The 18,663-nt window shown below is 56.6% G+C and overlaps 4 protein-coding genes across 4 annotated transcripts; 2 read left to right on the plus strand and 2 right to left on the minus strand.

Moving 5' to 3' along the window:
* Window positions 1–157: 157 nt before the first annotated feature.
* DICSQDRAFT_146168 (Not1-domain-containing protein) lies at window positions 158–7,389 on the minus strand (the record flags this gene model as incomplete). The annotated part of the gene is made up of 17 exons (XM_007364483.1): window positions 158–184; window positions 236–516; window positions 571–1,183; window positions 1,236–1,350; window positions 1,402–2,010; window positions 2,065–2,603; window positions 2,656–2,813; window positions 2,862–2,991; window positions 3,046–3,198; window positions 3,252–3,482; window positions 3,537–5,181; window positions 5,231–5,502; window positions 5,550–5,750; window positions 5,799–6,263; window positions 6,327–6,552; window positions 6,611–7,194; window positions 7,276–7,389. 17 exons carry the CDS (start codon window positions 7,387–7,389, stop codon window positions 158–160), a joined length of 6,363 nt encoding a protein of 2,120 aa, XP_007364545.1.
* A 662-nt stretch (window positions 7,390–8,051) lies between these two features.
* Window positions 8,052–9,522, plus strand: DICSQDRAFT_135446 (uncharacterized protein). Its single transcript, XM_007364484.1, has 3 exons — window positions 8,052–8,138; window positions 8,691–8,767; window positions 8,822–9,522. The coding sequence occupies exons 1-3, from the start codon at window positions 8,076–8,078 to the stop codon at window positions 9,225–9,227; spliced, it is 546 nt and encodes a 181-aa protein (XP_007364546.1). The 5' UTR covers window positions 8,052–8,075; the 3' UTR covers window positions 9,228–9,522.
* A 1,135-nt stretch (window positions 9,523–10,657) lies between these two features.
* Dslcc7 (laccase) lies at window positions 10,658–13,263 on the plus strand. Its single transcript, XM_007364485.1, has 10 exons — window positions 10,658–11,036; window positions 11,173–11,293; window positions 11,357–11,470; window positions 11,529–11,592; window positions 11,682–12,135; window positions 12,196–12,252; window positions 12,321–12,527; window positions 12,596–12,712; window positions 12,789–12,906; window positions 12,967–13,263. The coding sequence occupies exons 1-10, from the start codon at window positions 10,779–10,781 to the stop codon at window positions 13,020–13,022; spliced, it is 1,566 nt and encodes a 521-aa protein (XP_007364547.1). The 5' UTR covers window positions 10,658–10,778; the 3' UTR covers window positions 13,023–13,263.
* Window positions 13,264–13,421: 158 nt separating this feature from the next.
* DICSQDRAFT_103851 (phosphoglucomutase 1) lies at window positions 13,422–18,561 on the minus strand (the record flags this gene model as incomplete). The annotated part of the gene is made up of 26 exons (XM_007364486.1): window positions 13,422–13,652; window positions 13,714–13,999; window positions 14,058–14,149; window positions 14,200–14,276; window positions 14,334–14,615; window positions 14,679–14,978; window positions 15,051–15,357; window positions 15,437–15,522; window positions 15,575–15,938; window positions 16,007–16,284; window positions 16,344–16,365; window positions 16,431–16,641; window positions 16,694–16,786; window positions 16,843–16,940; window positions 17,004–17,095; window positions 17,153–17,160; window positions 17,217–17,395; window positions 17,450–17,604; window positions 17,660–17,701; window positions 17,751–17,767; window positions 17,824–17,876; window positions 17,929–18,098; window positions 18,160–18,227; window positions 18,286–18,311; window positions 18,364–18,437; window positions 18,514–18,561. The coding sequence occupies 18 exons, from the start codon at window positions 18,559–18,561 to the stop codon at window positions 15,791–15,793; spliced, it is 1,782 nt and encodes a 593-aa protein (XP_007364548.1). The 3' UTR covers window positions 13,422–13,652; window positions 13,714–13,999; window positions 14,058–14,149; window positions 14,200–14,276; window positions 14,334–14,615; window positions 14,679–14,978; window positions 15,051–15,357; window positions 15,437–15,522; window positions 15,575–15,790.
* Window positions 18,562–18,663: the final 102 nt, after the last annotated feature.

The raw sequence follows: 18,663 nt of genomic DNA on the forward strand, positions 1-18,663 counted from the left end.
ACGTGTGCCTTTTGTAACAGTGCGAGAGAGGAAATCTTGTTACAATACAGTGCAATGAGAACACAGCCCAAAATTGAGAAGGGGAGGAGCGGAATATATATCACAGATAGCGAAAGCGATAGCAAGATGTGGGGATGCTGGAGAGAAGGAGGATGCTCTAGGATTGGAAGATCGACCTCGCGACCTGGATGAAACGTCAGTGGACGCTCGCTGAAGAGGGATTGGATTCACGCACATTCTCGAGCAGAAGCGTGACCTCAGGAGCAATGTGGATGAACTCCTGGTTCCAAAAGTTGTACTTGGGGTTGCGCAACAGCTCAATGAACGTGACTAGAGCGCCCCACGGGTGCGGACGGTGGACTAGGAACCGCTCCAGCAATACCCTGGTCACGATCTCCCTGAACTGATCAACCTGAATATCATGGAAGAGGTACAGCATCAAGGAGCTGAACCAATGCGTATGCGCATTGGGGTAGCGCAAGTGAAGGACCATCGCACTGAGCAAGTGGTGCTGACCTGTAACGTCGAGGTTTAGCTATAGGGATGAGAGATACAATTGGAGACACGTACCTTCAACATCCAGATTGGTCGCCAAGTAGTGCAAGGCAACGACACCAGGGTCGGTCGGAACGAAGAGCGGACCTCCGCTGCGAGCCCTCGCCTGAGCGACAGAAGAAACCCCGATGTACATGACAAGCGAGTTGATGAGGGGGAGATTGTACGTCTCCGCAGCACCCTCTTGAGCCGGAACGCGGAGGCGATCCTTGAGTGACGACAGGAATGTAGACTGCGGACCCCTGTTCAACAGGAATTGGTCAAGGTACATTCTGAGGTCACCCGCTCTAAGGCTGGCTGCGAAGTCGGACAGGATGGGCGGAATGGGACCCATCTCGGGTATCGCCTCGAAGTCGATGTCCCGCAGATGGGGATCGGGAAGGACGACATTGGGAGGGTATGCGCTGAGAACGATATTGCGGAATTGGATGCAACGCGGGGGGATCACGTCACAGAGGGAGAAGTAGTACTCGCTGAGGAATTCGGGGAAGTCGTGAAGCAGGACGAGGAGAAGGCGTAGAGTGCCCCTGTAAAGATCGCGACCAGCAGGCTGCAGATCAGCAGTTTTGAGGAAAGGCGCGAGGAATTTGAAGAGCGACAGCAGAAGCTTGTAGAAGGCAGACCATCCCTATGGCGAACAGTCAGTCATCGCCTGCACCGTTGACAGGGCCAGTGCCTACCTCGCGATTGTCGGACAGGAGCAATTTTGGCATGAAGAGACGATGCGAGATCAAGCTCATCCACGAGAAGGCAAAGCCCGGGAAGTACGTCGGTTGCAGCGAGCTGAAGGTATCACTATAGATATATTAGTACATGGTGTAGGTTAACGACAGCCTGACAACTCACCTGATAGCGATGAGCAACTGGAAGTAGGCCGATCCCAGACTACTCTCAACCGAGTGAAGATCGTTGAGAAGGCTTGAGAAGAAGCGGAAGAACGGTTTCTGCTGGAAGTGAGGGCCCTGCTCCTCGTGCATGTTGGCAAGCACGAGCACAAAGATGGACAAAATCTTCGTGAGGTAGTGGACCTTGGCTTGATCGTTGTTGACGCCGGACGCATCGCCGTGGTACTTGATGATGTACACGATCAAGCGCGACATGGCATCCAGTGCCTGGAAAGCGAAGCCGAACTCGCCAGCGTTGACGTGCTTGATGTAGCTGTTCACGCTCGACTCCGCGCAAACTCGGAAGAAGAACGAAGAGACATCTTCGGCCTTGAGGATGCCCTGGCGCGTGAGCTGGGTGATGTACGGCACAAATGATTTCTCGGGCGAGTGCGACCGCTGATAAATGCTGATCCATTGCTGGAACCAGATGAACAGCTTCTCACGCAAAGTCTCCGTCTCCGGCTTGACAGAAGGTTGACGAGCAGGTTGACTGTCAGCCACTGGAGTATTCGCCGTTTGAGCTGTCCGACGCGGTACGCCACGGAGGTCATCCAGCAACCGACTAGCCCTGGAAAGCACGGTAAGCGGGATGGCGCAAAAAGAGATACACGCAAGCACTAACTCATCGTTCGTTTTGCCTTGCTGAGCCAACTGATTGAAGGCCTCAAGCGAGTACGAGAACTGAGCCTGAGTAGCGAGGGGCGGGTCAGCCGCGAGGCACTCCCGGATCAGTCCAGCAGCGAAATTCTGCAGGCTTGGGCGGGGATCCGAGTACAGCAGCTTCGCCAATTGCTGATCCTCCTGCGAGATGGTCACAAGGCCGCTGCGCAAGAGGGTGACGGTGACGGGAACATTGAACTTCCGCTCGTCCTCGGCGTAGATCAGCCACGTGATTGCCTCCCGTGCAACCTCCTCGAACGAGTGGCACAGCTGATCCAGCAAAGCGACGTAGATCTCGCGACCAAGCTGAGAAGGGGTCTTGTACAACAACTGTACAATCTTCTGGGACATGAGGAGGGGCGTGCGGGAGCGGTCGATGGAATCGGCAGCGATGAAGAGGATCTGACGGACAAGGTGGCGGACTTCGTGGTTGGGTGGCAGCGCGGCAAGGGAGGCGATAGGGAGCTGTATGAGCACGGCCTCGAGATCCCTGACGAGAGCCTGAGGCAAACGATGAGTGGCTCTCCGTCTTCACACATTGTAGATCACTTACGTTGAAACGCTCCATGGCTTCCTGAGGACGGAGCAGTGCTTGACCGGGCTGCTCTGGGGCAGGCGACGGACTGTAAAGGGAAGGAATCTGGTCGTTGCGGGAGTACGATACCGTCGAGTTCGGACGGCTAATGAACATGCGCCGCTTGGGGTCCATGCCTTGACAACCGTCAGCGAACGATGTGAAGGGGTGGTAAGCATACGCACTGAAGTCCTCGTAGACGGCTGCTTGGATCTGCTGCACGCCGGTGGGCTTGATGCGCAGCGGGTCAGGTAGAGAACCGAAGACATTAGATTGCGGCACAGAGCTGTCCCAGAAGGGCTGGCCAGGTCGTGACTATATGCATAATTTAACGTCGCACATTGACGGCTGGCGAGTGACATTACTCACCTCCCTGTGACGTCTGCGGAGCTCGTATGCAGCTGCAAAACCGTCATCGACGTCAATCACCGCACGATCCATAGCCGCTTTCTCGATAGCCTGGCAAGCAAGCTCGATATTCTCCTGCACCAGCAAGAAGATGACCTGGTCGGGAACGATTTGCTGATGACCGGGTAGGTTAGCGTCGGTCTCCCAAGCAGGCAGGAAACACTCACATCAGTGAAGCCGAACTCAGACAAGAACTGGCGGATGTGGCTGCCGAGATTGCCTTTGAGCGGCTCCTTGCAGGTGACCAGAGCCAAACTTCCAGCGAGCTTCTGTGCCATGAGGTGACCAGCCTTCCGCAGCTTGTCCTCGTTAGGCTCCGTGACGAAGTCCTTAGCAACTAGCTCGCGGGTAGATATGCCGGCGATGGTGACGGAGCGCTCGACGACGGGGAGGATGATCTAGGGGGAGCTGGTTGGTTCCCAGACACTTTTGAGAGCAGAGATCAATCTTACCTCGCGGACAGCGCGGTCAATCGCCATCTGAATCGCACGCTTGAAGGACGGGTTTGTGTTGAGAGGGGCGAGTTGAGGGTTAATGGTGACATGAGGGAGGATGCTCGACAGGATGTTCTCAATGTGGGCGCCAAGAACGCGCTGGGTGTCAGAAGGACTGGTCGGTCCTAGGGGTATTACCTGAGCGTCCTGTCCTTGCGCTGTCGGATCATACCCACCCATAGGCAGAGAGTCGATATCGCCGACATAGTCAGGGAGGGGAGGACCGGCGAGCGAATCAGATAGAGGACGATTGCGGAGGATAGTAGTCGCCTGCACAACATCGAGGTCGATATCGAGCGCCTTGCAAAGCATTTCGATCTCGAACTTCAGGTTGAGTTTGAGCTCGGCGAAGTGATACAGCTCGGTGAGAAGGCTGATGACGGCCATCAGCCATGGGTTCGGGGGGCGGAACACTTTGGAGCGCGCCGCTGGCTCAAGCGTTTTGCAGACGAACGGGATTGCGACTACGAGCCTGTTGTTGTCGTAGCCCTCAATGAGCAGGTCCTTGAACGATAAGTTCTTGTGCTTGATTGGACGATCCCTGGCAAGCGTGATGCTGCCCAGCCACGAACCGACGTTCTTCAGGACAGCACGCTCCGAGCTGAGCTGCTGAGTCTTCTCCGAGTTGAGCAGTACTGCAGATTTGACGAGAGTCTCGTGGAGGACGAATCGGAACAATGACTGGACGTCCAGGGCATCGAGGAAGCGAAGGTACAGCTGATGGTTGTTCGGCTCGATGCTGACGCGCTGGTCAACTAGATAATTTGCAAACCACCGCGAATAATGCTCCTGGAAGTGCCCCTTCATCTCCGCCAGCTTCGATTCGAAATTCGACGGGGCGAGATTGTTCACAATGAACAAAATCTTGTCTGACACCTCTTCCGGCGGCTTCTCAGGCTCGCCGTCCAGCCGGTCAGGTTGAATAGCCGTAAAAATCGGCGGCTGCTCTATCATCGGCACCGATGTCAGTGTTCGTAGATCCGCAGAGCTGCTCGCGCCATCTCCATTGGCGAGCGCGCGCTGGATGCTGACTGCGAGGTCAGGGCGCGCCTCGAGTAGGTGTGGGATCTTGAGCAAAGCCTGACAGAGCGGTTGCCACTCGGAGAGGCGCGACTCGAATCGGGAGAGCGCTTGAATGCCGAATTTGAAGAGGTTAGTCTCCGGCGGACAGTTGAGAGCGTCCAGGACATAGCGGATAGCAATGCCGAGGGGGATGAAATCGACAAGCTGGTATTGGATAAGGGAGCCGAACAGATAGCCGGTCATGGCAAGTTCGCGGTGTGGATAGTACGACTGGAAGAACTTGTACTCGTCGAAGAGGAAGTGCAGCATGCAAGAGAATATCTCGTGGTCGCGGGGGTTACTGGAAGCCTTGTTGCGCTGCAGCAGTTTGATGACGTCGTCAATGGTGATCTGCTCGTCGTACATCTGCTTGTAGATGCCGTCGACCTCCGTCTCAATCTCTGTAGAGTACGTGACGACACTGAAACCTGGCTCAATGTCGGAACCAGGAACCAGGTTCATGAGACGCGGGTGGATCTGCAAACAAGCATTCCGCACTTCGAGGCAATAGTCGACGTCGTTCTCATGCATGATGCTAGAGCTACGACTAAGGTCAGATGGCGTCTCAACACGATGGTGGCAACACGTACCTGTTGCGCAACACCCGCAAGAATATTGCTATGGTCTGAGGCGAAAGCTGCATCGTACGAGGCTCGACAGGAGGGTCCGAAACTCGCACGGTCTTCTCACTGTCCATCTTGAGCTCCAAGAAGGCGATGACAGCGTGCAAGAAATCGGCGCCATGTGTTGTGACGTTGTCGGCAAGCCACTTGTCCAAGTTGAGATACTCGCGACGAGAGGCTAACGCAGCAACATCCAAGGCGAACTTGAACGGTCGGACCTCAAGCAATGCATCCAAGATCTACGACCTGTTAGCCGGTTATCACAATAAGCAACGAGGACACGCACTTTAAGATCTTGTGCAACGTCTAATATCCTCGTGATGTTGAGGTTACTCTCATCGTAGAAGTCCCGGAACGCGTTAGTGAGGTACGCAGGCTCGATCTGCCAGATCCGCATGAACACGAGTTGATGGTTCGGGTGACCAGCCAGAAACATAGCGAGGAGCCGCTGAGTGTACTCCAGGCGGATGTCGTTCCATGACGCTTGCTGGGCAACAATCAGGGAAGCGCTACCGATTTGGGACGGAAGTCTCACCGGAACTTGCAGAAGACCCATATGCACGAGCTCTGCACTGATCTTGACTGCCTTGTCCAACATCTCGCGCACCAAGTTTGTGATCTCCGTGCTGTTGAAGTCGGCTGCCTGAACCAACACTTCGAACAAGTCCAGCGAGTTCCAAGTGTGCCCTTGCACGTTCGCAGCCAGTGATTTGATGGTAGGACTGGCACCCGCGACATCCTCGACGGTGACGATCTTCCGGCCTGGAAGATTGACAAAGTTAAAGGTGTCCGCAGGAAGAGATAACAGAGCATCGAGCAGGCGAAGTTGGTATTGAGTATTGGACCAGAGAGACCAAAAGCCAGTGACTGCGTGGTGCTGCTCGTCGCGCGGCGTGTTCATTAAGATAGCGATAAGCAGCTTCAGAGTTGCCGTGTCGACGCCCTGCCTGTCAGGGATATCGAATGCCTGAATGGCAGCGGCCCAGTTGAGACTGCTATTCTGTAGATACGGATGGATTTGCTGTCAGTGCGAATCATCTGTCTACGACAGCGATGTGCTTACGAAGCTACTGAGCGCCCGTACAACAGCACCGACGTCGGGCAATGATGTCCCTTCGGAAGCCAACCGCGCGAGGGAAGTCACGAGATCCACAACTTGAGCATCAGTCGGAGGGTTGACCTCGCTGATTCCGAATCTTGCCATGAGGGAACGGACAACGTCCGCATCGCTCGTGATGTCAGGTCCCAGCTGTACCAATGCTTGCACAAGAGATGTTCCAGGCGGAAGACTAAGTACGTCGGGCAGGTGTGTTAGTAGGAGTGAAGGTGCAGCTTTCCGAAGCATACCTCAGATTAGGCATAATATGCTGGAGAATTGGGGAGACGATCTCCGAACCGTACTTCGCTTGGGCAGCAAGAATGAGGGCTTGCCGCTGGGTGGCATCCAGGATGGGAGCATCGGAAGGGACTTCGGCAAGGAGGTTCGACAGCAACTTCGCGACCTGATTCGGATTGAGATCGGCATGGTCGAAGGAAGGATGCTGGCACAAAGCCAAAACAGCGTTCTCGAAGTCTACACGAATCACGGTCGCCGCCTGCGCCGCAAGTTCTCTCCGAGTTGGAGCGGCGACGATGGAGGACGCCAAGATGAGCCTCTCTAGCGGGCGAAGCCCAACTCGGTCCGCAAACTTGACAAAGTCAAAGTTGCGGTATACCTCTCCTTCTCCCTGATCAACACCATCTCGAAACCTGTCTGCTAGAAACGGATCGCGTGCGAGGCGCTGGGTCTCTTGGACGAGCAAGCGGAATGTCAGGGCGGAGGAGGGATCAAATGCGGCGGGTGATGTGGTAGATGTGAGTCTGTTATGGGAGTAAACGATGAGACGGCGTATGAAGTGGAGGTATGTGTCGATTCCATGCTGCTCGGAAAGCTGTATGTGTATATGCGTAAATGACGAGAGAAGGTTTACATGAGCCATCGTTTCGTTCGCTTCAAGACGCATGCGACTTACTGAACGTATCTCCACCTGATTTCGCTCGAAGTTCTCTTCCGTGAGGGTCGAGAGCAAAAAGACGATCTGCGCTTTGACGATAGTATGGATGTTGGGGCTGGCGGTGCCGTCCATGGCTGGAGTGCGCGCCCTGGCTGAGGCCTCCGTCATCCGTCGACCGCCGAGGCCACCACCAGAAGCCGTTTTGAAAGAGTTGGAGGGGGAAGGAGGAGAAACCTGCAGCAAGATAGACCGAAGCCACCTTGAACAGCGAGCAGAGATCCCTGCACAGAACCAGTCCTTACCAGAGCACGCATCCCCCCTTTGAAGCTCCGCTTCAATCTTGGCGGCGACTCTCCTCGACGATCTGCTTGCACAGTATGAGTTTCCTCGCCCATGGGGGTATAGCGATCTGCATTCCATCCAGCACCGTCCTTTACGCCGTGCAGACAGACTTTCATATGTGTTTGCGCGTCCCTAAGCCTCGAGGCTCAAATGAAGAGGCTCGCCTGCGCACTACAGATTAGCGCGTGGCGTAGGTGAGTGCGATTTGTTTAACTTCCCGCGTCAGATTATTACGTTTCGTCTCCGTCACCTCGCTCGCACATCGAGAAGCTGCAGACTGAAGGCTGCGAGCGTTGCGCACGTTGAGCACATCCCTACACTTCCCCATACTGTTGATCACGACGCTCCTGAGATTTCCGCACCTGCACTCGTGGTGTTGCTCCATAGGTACGTGTCATCTCTGCTATCAACGCGTCTCAATTCACATGTGGCTGAGGCACACGCTGGCAGCGTAGATATTAGAACCGTGGAGGATCATGCGAACCGACAACAATGGACTCGCCCGAGACACTTTCACAGGCGCCTCCACTAGTATAGAGGTGAGTGGCCTGCCCAAAAGGAGAAGTCAATTCTCGTACATGGGAGCGGGGATGCCCTGGACCGGCCTCGTCCCTGGCCGTCCTAAGCTTTGTCCGGAGGCAGTATGTGGTGAGAGCACTGTGGAGTAGCCAGCTCTTCATCTGCCATCTCCCTTGACAAGCTATCGTTCCAGGCCATAGGATTGCCTTCAGTCATCTGAGCATAAATGTTGCTGGTCGCGCCTGTATACCTGACTGCTTGCTGTGCTTGCTCTCGCAGGCACAGCTAAAGGGATACCAGGTCCAGCACGCGAGAAGCTAGGCATAGGCCTTACAATGTTACCCCGAGAAGCAAGACGCTGCTCGCCTTGGAAGAAGTATCCTCGCAGTCAAATGTGTCTCAGTCCCGCCTCTGAGTGAACACGACTTTCGTCTGCTCTATTCATGCACGCATAAAATCTCTTGGGCTCTTCAAGGTTTACAAATGTAGTGTTCACCGGAGTCGCTGCGAACACCTCCGTATCTTGATTGGTCCGGTCTTTGCCCAGCATTCATTTGTGTTGTTCTGAACAGATTCGAAGCCCAGACGATGTAACAGGACTGGAGAGGATCATGCTCGTTGCACAAGGTGACTTGCAACGACATCTCAGGTGATGTCGATTTATCCACACTGAGGGCCCCACACTGACGTTACCCCCATCCAGTGCTTTCTTCGCTCGTACCATCACTATCGAATGCATCTATACAGATACGGGACCTCGCGGGACTGGTGCATCTCCAGCGAATCCGATCAAGCAGGCACGCCAAGTACACCTGAAATGCGGCTCCAAAACTCTGTGTATCGCGACCTCTTCAGTTACTGTAACCTCACCCGAGTGTGAGCGATTGCTCCTGGATGAGAAATTCGCCCTCGGCCAAATCTTCAGGCATCTCCGAGTCTACCCAGAATTCTCTCTCCTCGACGTCGGCGCTCAGGTCGCTAATGGTACAAGGGAGCTCCGTCGGACCTACCAGCTTGAGACAGAAGGCATCAAGTGCGAGATCGTGGAAGTGTTCCCAGACCGGGACATGTTCGACTTGGGCGAAGCCTGGCTCGACAGGGACTGCTAACAAGGATTGTCCCTAGGCGCAGCCAGGCAGACAATCGTCGATGGCTTCTCTACACCGGAGTAACACGACCGGGAAAACGTGCGCGGATTGGACAAGCTATATACCATTCTATCTACCTTACGGACCACAGTTATGAACAGCCGATGGTCGCGCGACTTCCTATGTACATACACGCGCGAGGTCTTGCATAGAACGGCAGACCCTGTGTCTTCACATAGAATCGACATGGACTGCATCGGTCAAATGCCTGGCACCACGTAACACAACCTTCGGCCGCACCCGGTGCACACCTGCTACAAAGTTATACCCGCAATCATTGGTCCATGAATGCCATGTAACTGATCGTCTTCAGTCCCTTGCTAGGGCCACCCACACTGGCACTGTCTAGTGACGTAGCGCATGGCTCCCGCACAACACACCGACTCCGTTGGTCGCCGTTTTCTGTTGCATCCGTAGTTCGTCCGTCTCATCCTGTCGTTCTAGATCGCGTAGGGTTGTCTAGGCCTCAGAAAGTCGCTGTAGCATCCCCGTCGTCCTAAGCGACATGGACATCCTACATACTGAGCGCCGACACTGACGCAGCGTCACGGCAAGCTTGGCCCTTCGAATGCCTGACGCGGCGTCCGACTCCCATCACGGCGCACATATGGGGTCGACTGCGATATGTGCCGCTCCAATCCACCGACGGTGGCTATGAACACGCCTGTCTAGTATGTATTGTGCACATGGTGACTAGACGTGGTCTTCTCCTTGATTTCAGCCACGTCCGCTAACGGCACGCATCACTGCAGTGAACCTTGGACTAAGCAAACTGCACCGAAGTTGAAGAGCCTACGCTAGCCTGATATTCTACTCTCTATACGCGTACATTGCTGTGCTCCTAGAACACCGCACATCCGAGGGGCGGATACTACTGTTGGACGCCGCCTTGGACGGGCGCGGCCTACCGTAGTGTGTGGGAGCCTCCGACGATTCGCAACAGCTTATTTTCTAGGGCTTTCCCGCTCGACGTCGCCTGTAGCCACGCGAACATCGCATCGGGACGGCCGAGAGTGAGACGTGGTGTCGGCAGGCGCGTAGTTGGCAGCGGACGCTCCGATTACATAGCCGAACGTCTCTCGCTCGCGAATGCGCGCGCAGGGTCTGAGCCCGGTGACCGCAGGCCAAGCACGAGGCGCTTGTGCGGCAGGGATGTGGGACAGTTCCCATGTGTCTGGCCGCAATCTGGTCACGCAAACGGGCAGACCACGCTGCGAGCCGACTGCCCGCGTTACAGGAGAAGCGCTCTACAGTACACCCTCCTACGCCTACGCGCGGCTTGATGGAAGTCTGGCGTCTATGTTTCCGAATCGGTTCTGGAGCTCCGTCTCGCTTGGGGCACGTATAAAACCTGTCGACGGTAGTTCTGAGGAACCCACCGCCCGCCCATCGTCCTGCGCTCGTCCTTTCCTTCATTCGGCCTCAAGCGAGTCTGGTTTTGTTTCTTCCTCCCGCCCCACTTCTTTTTGCGTCACCCGCTCACGTCGGTGGCGGTGTTGCTCTCTCTTGGCAATGTTGGGATTCCGGTTTCTTCATACCTCGGTGCTCGCCGCCCTCACGCTCTCCCTCAAGAGCTATGCTGCCATCGGGCCCGTCACGGACTTGACTGTCGCAAACGCGAACATCTCCCCAGACGGATATGAGCGCGCCGCGGTGCTCGCGGGCGGTTCTTTCCCTGGCCCCCTCATCACTGGCCGGAAGGGCGACCACTTCCAGATCAACGTCGTCGACCAGCTCACCAACCACACCATGCTCAAGTCCACTAGCATCGTGAGTGTTTGACACTAGGGAGCGATTTTCGTGACGTTGGGGTGATGGCGCTGGGCTCTTGCATGTTTGGTTCCAGTTGATTAGACTTCGGGACAATGACGTCGTAAGCTTATACTGACCATCCTTCGTTTCGTAGCATTGGCATGGATTGTTTCAGAAGGGAACCAACTGGGCCGATGGGCCCGCGTTCGTGAACCAATGCCCGATATCGACAGGCAACTCTTTCTTGTACGACTTCCATGTCCCAGACCAAGCAGGTGAGAGTCTGGGGGATTCAAAAGTCATACTCATGCCGCGTATCTCAACCCACCGTCTATTAGGGACGTTCTGGTATCACAGCCATCTATCTACCCAGTATTGTGACGGTCTGCGGGGTGCAATGGTGGTTTACGACCCCAATGACCCCCACAAGAACCTGTACGACGTGGATAATGGTACGTCTCGATTTGTGTATGTCCATGCCTTCGTCCGAACGCTGACCGTAACTTGTAGATGACACGGTCATCACGCTCGCAGACTGGTACCATGTCGCGTCGAAGCTGGGCCCTGCGGTACCGTGAGTATCCCGAAGTCGCTTCTTGGAATCCCTTAGCACTTCTCGCCAGACCGGACAGAGCTGCTGACGCGGCCTTGTCAACTCTGCAGCTTTGGCGGCGACTCCACGCTCATCAACGGCAAAGGACGCTCGACGGCCACGCCCACTGCAGACCTCGCCGTCATCTCCGTAACGCAGGGAAAGCGCTACCGCTTCCGCCTCGTGTCGCTCTCGTGCGACCCGAACTTCACGTTCAGCATCGACGGGCACGCGCTCACGGTCATCGAGGCGGACGCGGTCAGCACGCAGCCGCTCACGGTCGACTCGATCCAGATCTTCGCGGGCCAGCGGTACTCGTTCGTCCTGAATGCGAACCAGAGCGTGGACAGCTACTGGATCAGGGCGCAGCCGAGCTTGGGCAACGTCGGATTCGATGGGGGCCTGAACTCGGCGATTTTGAGGTACGACGGGGCGGCGCCGACGGAGCCTTCGGCGCTCGCGGTGCCGGTGAGCACGAACCCGTTGGTGGAGACGGCGCTGAGGCCGTTGAACTCGATGCCGGTGGTATGTGGGCGCACGTTGCTACGAGGGTAAGCTGCTGATCACTCCCTGTCCATATTTTAGCCCGGTAAGGCTGAGGTCGGCGGTGTCGACAAGGCTATCAACCTTGCGTTCAGCTTTGTGAGTCCCGTTTCTGCTCAATCCTCTCGAGAGCGCGAAGGCTGACCGTTGCGATGCTCTGCTCCTAGAACGGCACGAACTTCTTTATCAACGGCGCGACGTTCGTGCCGCCCGCGGTCCCGGTCCTCCTGCAGATCATGAGCGGCGCGCAGAGCGCATCGGACCTGCTCCCGTCCGGCTCCGTCTTCGTCCTCCCTTCGAACGCGACGATCGAGCTGTCGTTCCCCGCGACGGCCAACGCGCCCGGGGCTCCCCACCCCTTCCACTTGCACGGGGTGAGTGAGATGGCTTCTAGTGCATGCTTGGCAGCGACCGATCTCGCTGACTCTCCTCGCCTATGTAGCACACGTTCGCCGTCGTGCGCAGCGCGGGCAGCGCGGAGTACAACTACGAGAACCCGATCTGGCGCGACGTCGTGAGCACCGGCAGCCCTGGCGACAACGTCACGATCCGCTTCAGGGTGAGTGCTTCGCGGCCTTGTCATATCGGTTAGCGGTAGCGCTGACCATTTTTTATGTCATACGCGCTGTGTTCAGACGGACAACCCGGGACCGTGGTTCCTCCACTGCCACATCGACCCTCATCTGGAGGCGGGCTTCGCTGTCGTGATGGCGGAAGACACTCGCGATGTCAAGGCTGATGATCCTGAGCCCAGTTAGTCCTCGTTGTTTCGATTATCGTCAGGGATACTCAAGCGGATTTGGGAAATCACAGAAGCTTGGGACGATCTGTGCCCCACGTACAACGCGCTCGCGGTGGACGATCAGTGAACGCTGAGCCTGACGATGCGCCCTATGGGGCGATTTCCTATCTCGTTGGGGACCAATGACGCTTTCGTGCTTTCGGTGGACTTTGGAACGACTCTCGTAGCATAAGAAACCAGGCAGATATTGTAATGTGACCAGGCCCGGGGCGGCCACTACCAGCCCAGTCTACTATTAGCCCTCCACTCTTTTTATGACGTCGCATACTTAGATTACTTACTGTATAGTACATTGCACAGCCTTAGACTTTGTCTATCCATACCACTCTATTGTATAACATCTGGGGACCTTGCCTGTCTGTCGTGAGCATTGCGCGCGAGGGGAGGCGTTCGGACTTGTCTTGGGGCGTGAATGTGACGGGACGCGTCCCATTATGGCGGGGGGCGGAGGCGCGTTTCTGGACTTGGACCGCGTCCTTCACTCAAGTCGTCCGCGCTGTCTCGATTTCCCTCCGCCTTTCGTCCTCTGCACGCTGCTCTGCTCACCATGACCGCAGACTACCGCACGCAGGCCGTTGAGGACCCGACCGTTGTCGTGCAGGAACTATATCGAGCACATGCTATCTCGCTCGACTTCCCTCGCTTGGTGGCCGAGCACTTCGCAAAACTCTTCGAGTCGCCTAACGCGTTCAAGAAGGTCAGTTTGTCACGCCTGTTGTCGACATATGATGCACTGAGCCAAGCCGATGCTCTCCTAGATTCCTGCGTTGAACGTCCACCGTCCGCCAGAAACCTTCCGCGACCGCGCCTTGGTCCGTTTCCGTGCTATGGTCCAGGACACGTCTCTGTCCACGGAGATGTACTTGGCCAAGCATAGCGATGGCACATGCGGCGGCTGGGGAATATACGAGCCAGAGAGCGCAAGCAGCTCCAGTGCGACCGACGTCGACTACGCTAACCTCCGCGAGTGCAATGTCCTCTGGGCCACTAGCGTACCTGCCGAGTCCGACTGGTGCGTGGAGGAGATGGATGGAAGCAATACCCGTACGTTCAAGTCCTTAACTTAGCGTCCGAACAGGTCTGATCGCTTCATATGTCCCAGCAGCCACCCAGACGGACTCTCCCTCCCCATCTTCCTCGAGGGCCTACAAGTACCCCCACCCCGAGCTCGGACATGTTGGCATACAGATTAAGGTACGGATGTCGTCAAGACCGATTGTTTCCGATCTCAGCGGTCTCGTCAGCTCTACGAACGCGAGAATGTCGAGTCTTTCAAGGCTTCCGATGTCGTGACCTTTGTCGGCATTCTCTCCACGGAACCGTGAGTGGCTAACTCGACCGTCAGACGTTCTGGGCTCATTGGTTTTATGTTTCGTAGGTGTGGCTTGGACCGAACACAAGACATCCTCGCAGACGCACCGACCCTCCACGTCCTCTTCACAAAATCGCACGCGCCGAACGTCGTACCTCGACCCTTCCCGCGTGTCTCCCGCTCGAATCGAGACGGTGTGCTATTGAGCATCTCGTCCAACTCGCCGGCGACGCCAGCAGAAGATACGGCCCAGATCCGTGAAGAGCTCATCGCGTGGATCGCCGACGAGGCCCTTGGAGGAGACCGCCATGCGGCAGAATGGATCCTGCTCTCGTGCATCGCCAGAGTGTTCGTCTCCCTCCTGCTTTTCTCTCCACAAGCTCGCTTCTGACACGCAGGGTTGGCCGACAGCCAATCCCGTCACCCGCCTCTGCTCCCTCCGCCTCTCGTCGTCTCGCACTTTCCTCCGCCGCCGCCCGTGCCGTCGACCGCGCCGTGGTCGGCAGCGCCCCTGCCGACGCTGTCAGCCGTACTCGGCCTGCTGCTGCCGCTCTCACACACGCTCTCGCTGTCGCTGGACAGCCTGAACAAGAGCACCTTCACGCCGGAGAGCAAGGACGAGGACCTCCACGCGGGCGTCCTCCAGCTGCCGCAGGGCACCGTGCTCCTCGTCTCAGAGGGCGGCGTGCGCGAGGGCCAGCTGCTCGAAAGAGGTGCGCCCCCGCCGATCCTACCCTTCTACTTCTCCCTCTGATTGTACCACGATGACTGATCCATTTGGACAGGCGTGCTGAACGTACGCGCGCTGCAGGAGGTGATGGACGCGCAGACGCTCGCGTACGTCTTCCCCTTCAGCCGGTTCGCGTTCCCGACCGATATCGCCTGCGTCGTCCTCGCCGAGGGCCGCAGGAGCGCGTTCTTCCGCGCGGAGCTCAGCGTCCCGCTCCGCGCGAGCCCCGCGGCCGTCGCGGCGCTGTACAAGCCCAGGGAGGCGGTGAAGGTGCCGCCGAGGGAGAAGCTGGACGCGTTCAGGGATCTAGTGGTGGGCGCGCGGGGCGGGACGGTCGTCGTGCCGGAGGGGACGTCCGAGGTGCGTCTGCGTGTTCGTACTGCGGTCGGTGCGGCGGAACGGCTGATGCGTGTTGCGGCCGCTGGTGTGCGCCCTGCAGCATATCCAGGCGCAGTTTGTCAGCGCGAGGCAGGACGATCGGAGCGTCACACCCGACGATCTCATCCGATGGATGACCGTCTCGAAGTGAGTCCTTGTGCCGCCGGAGATGTCGCAGTCGATGCTCATGCGATTGTAGACTATATGCGCTCTCCCTGCACGAACCCACACTCAGCGTGGAAACCTGGCAGCGAGCCAAGGCGTTCGACGATCAACGGAGGGCTCTGGTAGCGTGAGCTCACGCCGTGATTTGCCCTCAAAGATGTAGAAATGCTGTATTTGCTCTGCTTCTTGTAACAACCCACACTCCAATCGTGTATCTGTCCGGCAGTGATTGTTCCCGTCATCGTCACCTTTACGGCCTGCCCAGACCGTTCTTCTCCGCCTCCATCCACACGTCGGACAGCTCCTGCACGACCTTGGGCAAGAGCTGCGCGACCGCAGCGGCGTCCTTGCCGCTGCCCTCGAGATAGTACTTGATCTTCGGCTCCGTCCCGCTCGTCCTGCAGCGCAGCGGCGTATCAGCCGTTTCCCGTTTGCACTAGGCAACGAGAGCCAGAGGAGGACGCACCGCGTGGTCAGAGTGATCCTCGTCCCGTCCGCCCTGCTCTCCGCGCGGAACTGGATCATGTGCCCGGAGGAGAGCGGCAGCGCGGGCTTGTACGTCGGCGGTTTCGCGCTGTCGTACCCGACGGTCAGGTCGCGCACGCTCGTGATCGTGAGCCCGGCGAGGGTCTTGGGGTAGCTGGGCGTGCTGCCGGCGGCGGAGGAGCCGCCGAAATTGCGAATGCGCGCGAAGATGGCGTCGATTGTGCGCGGCTCGGTGCAGATGAAGTAGGAGTTGCTGGTCTGTTGGGGGAGGGGGGGAGGTCAACGCTGGCGGGTGGGGGGTTTCGACGTGTGGGGACACTCGCCTGGAAGAAACCGTATCTGCGGACACCCATCACTTGTTGATTAGCACTGGGGACAGCAGGGACAGACGATGGGATACGCACCGCTCGTAGAGCTCGTGCAGATGGGAGCTGGCGGTCTTGCCCTGCCTCTGGAGCGAGGCGGCGAACTCGGCGAACACGACGGAGGCGGCGACGCCGTCCTTGTCGCGCAGGTCTGAGCCGAACATGAAGCCGATCGCTTCTTCGTAGCCGAAAGGCACCTCGAAGCCCTCCTGGACCAGGTTCAGGGCGGTGTTGCCGATGTACTTGAACCCTGGGTTCATGCCAGTGAGCGGGCGGAACGTCAGTACTGTAAGACCGGGTACCTGTCAGGCATTCCGCGAACTTGAAGCCCTCCGCGTGCGCTATTGCCTCGATCATCTTCCAGCTCACTGTCGAGGCGACCATTGCAAGTTTCGCTGAGGTGTTGATTCAGCATGGCAAAGCAGGAAGGTTTAGGGAGCGCAATCGTTACATAGAGGCTCGCCGGTCGTCTTGTACTTGTCGAGGGTAGCGCTAGCGAAAAGCGTGCCCAGCTGGTCGCCCGTGAATTGGATCCACTTTCCATCCGGTCTAGAGGGAACTGCGTCAGAGCCGGATTCATGCAACGAGGTACTGCATGAGGTGAATCCCCACCCTCTCTCTGCTGCAGCGAAGCGATCCGAGTCGGGATCTTGGGCCAGAATGTAGTCGGCTCCATGCTCAGTTGCGGTGACAATGGCCAGGTCCTAACGGAGGGACGTGAATTTCTATCACTGTGGGCATTAGGTAGACTGATCAAGTACCAGGGCACCTGGAAAATGGTAGCATAATTATCAGTTAGCGATGTATACAGTGGTGTGGACGTACCCTTCTCTTCCGGATTCGGGAACTTGACAGTGGGGAAGTCAGGATCCGGATTCCGCTGCGCCGCAACGGGGATATACGGAGGGAACCCGAAAAGTTCGAATGCTTTGGACATTGTTGCGTCGCTCACGCCGTGCATCGAGGTGTTGACGAACTTTAGTTTACTCTGAGCGTTGAGAGAGCTGCCAAGGTGATTGATCGGTACCAGCCTTAAGACGGAAGGATGACTGTCATACCGAGAAAATGATAGTGACCCGATGTATTCGAGATACGCAGAGTAATCATACTTCCTCAGAAGTGGAGAGCTTGCTAGCGAGTCGATTTTGAGCGGGCGAGGTTTAGTATTCTTCCTAATAGATTGGGAGATGCCCTTGTCATGTGGTTCGATGATCTGTACGACACTATCCGTTCAGTAGACATAGATGTTTCCAATTGATTATATGTACCTGAACCGCGTTCTCCCAGTAAACCTTGTAGCCATTGTCTAGCTAGGGACAAATGAGGTATCTGCTACAGTCAAACAAAGCCTCAACAGACCTTCGGATTATGGCTAGCTGAAAGGGCTGCTATCAGGTATATGGGAAACAGAGGGGGGGGGGTACGCACTCACCGGTGATCATCACACCTGCAGCTGCCTGCTTGGCTCTCACTGTGAAAGGCACCCTACATTTCGTGAGCCTCAGGCAACAACTGAAAGACATTCCTGTGTACTTACAAGGGCGTATGGACGACACCGTCGTGGAAGTATACGGGCACTTGCTGGTCAATGAAGACTGCCGCAGTCAGCTTCGCCCACTTCTCAGAGTGGTACCTGTGATCATATCCGACAACAACACCGCGAGATCGTGCGTCCTTGACATGCTCCAGCACGTACGCACATAGCCCCTGTGATATCAAGCGGTTCATATTGGCTGATAGAGATGGTTAAGCGTTTCGGCTTGCCCACCTGAGACGCCTGAATGATGATGAGGTCGTTCATGCGAGCCCACCCTGCTTCCATTCGTCCACGAAGGCCTCCACGTCATTGTGTGTTAATACTATGCTATAGCAGCAGTAAGTGAGTCAGAATTACCTGCAGTGCCAAACTCAATGCGAGGGCTGCCGCGGGACGTCAATATTTACAGTGCACTCATCCAAGGCAAACTTATACCTCATCCTCTTCTCCAGCTCTGCAGTATTTCCCGCTTCAACTAAAAGCTCGATTTCGCGCCGAGTCTCCTCGTTCTTGTGCAAGACATAATCAGCGAGTGCACAATACACGGAAGGCAAGACATGATGCACAGATCACAGCAAGGCTTACGGGATCCAAACAAAGCCATTCATCAACCAGCGACTTTAAATCGGACATTCCTGATTTAAGTAGCAAAACAGGACGTTTCAAGATGGGACAAGTTTGCGAACAAGAGACGGCGTCTACGCGTCCGGACCTTTCAGATCGCTTTCCAAATCA

This window comes from Dichomitus squalens (genome assembly GCF_000275845.1).
Source record: "Dichomitus squalens LYAD-421 SS1 unplaced genomic scaffold DICSQscaffold_9, whole genome shotgun sequence".
Taxonomy (NCBI): domain Eukaryota; kingdom Fungi; phylum Basidiomycota; class Agaricomycetes; order Polyporales; family Polyporaceae; genus Dichomitus; species Dichomitus squalens.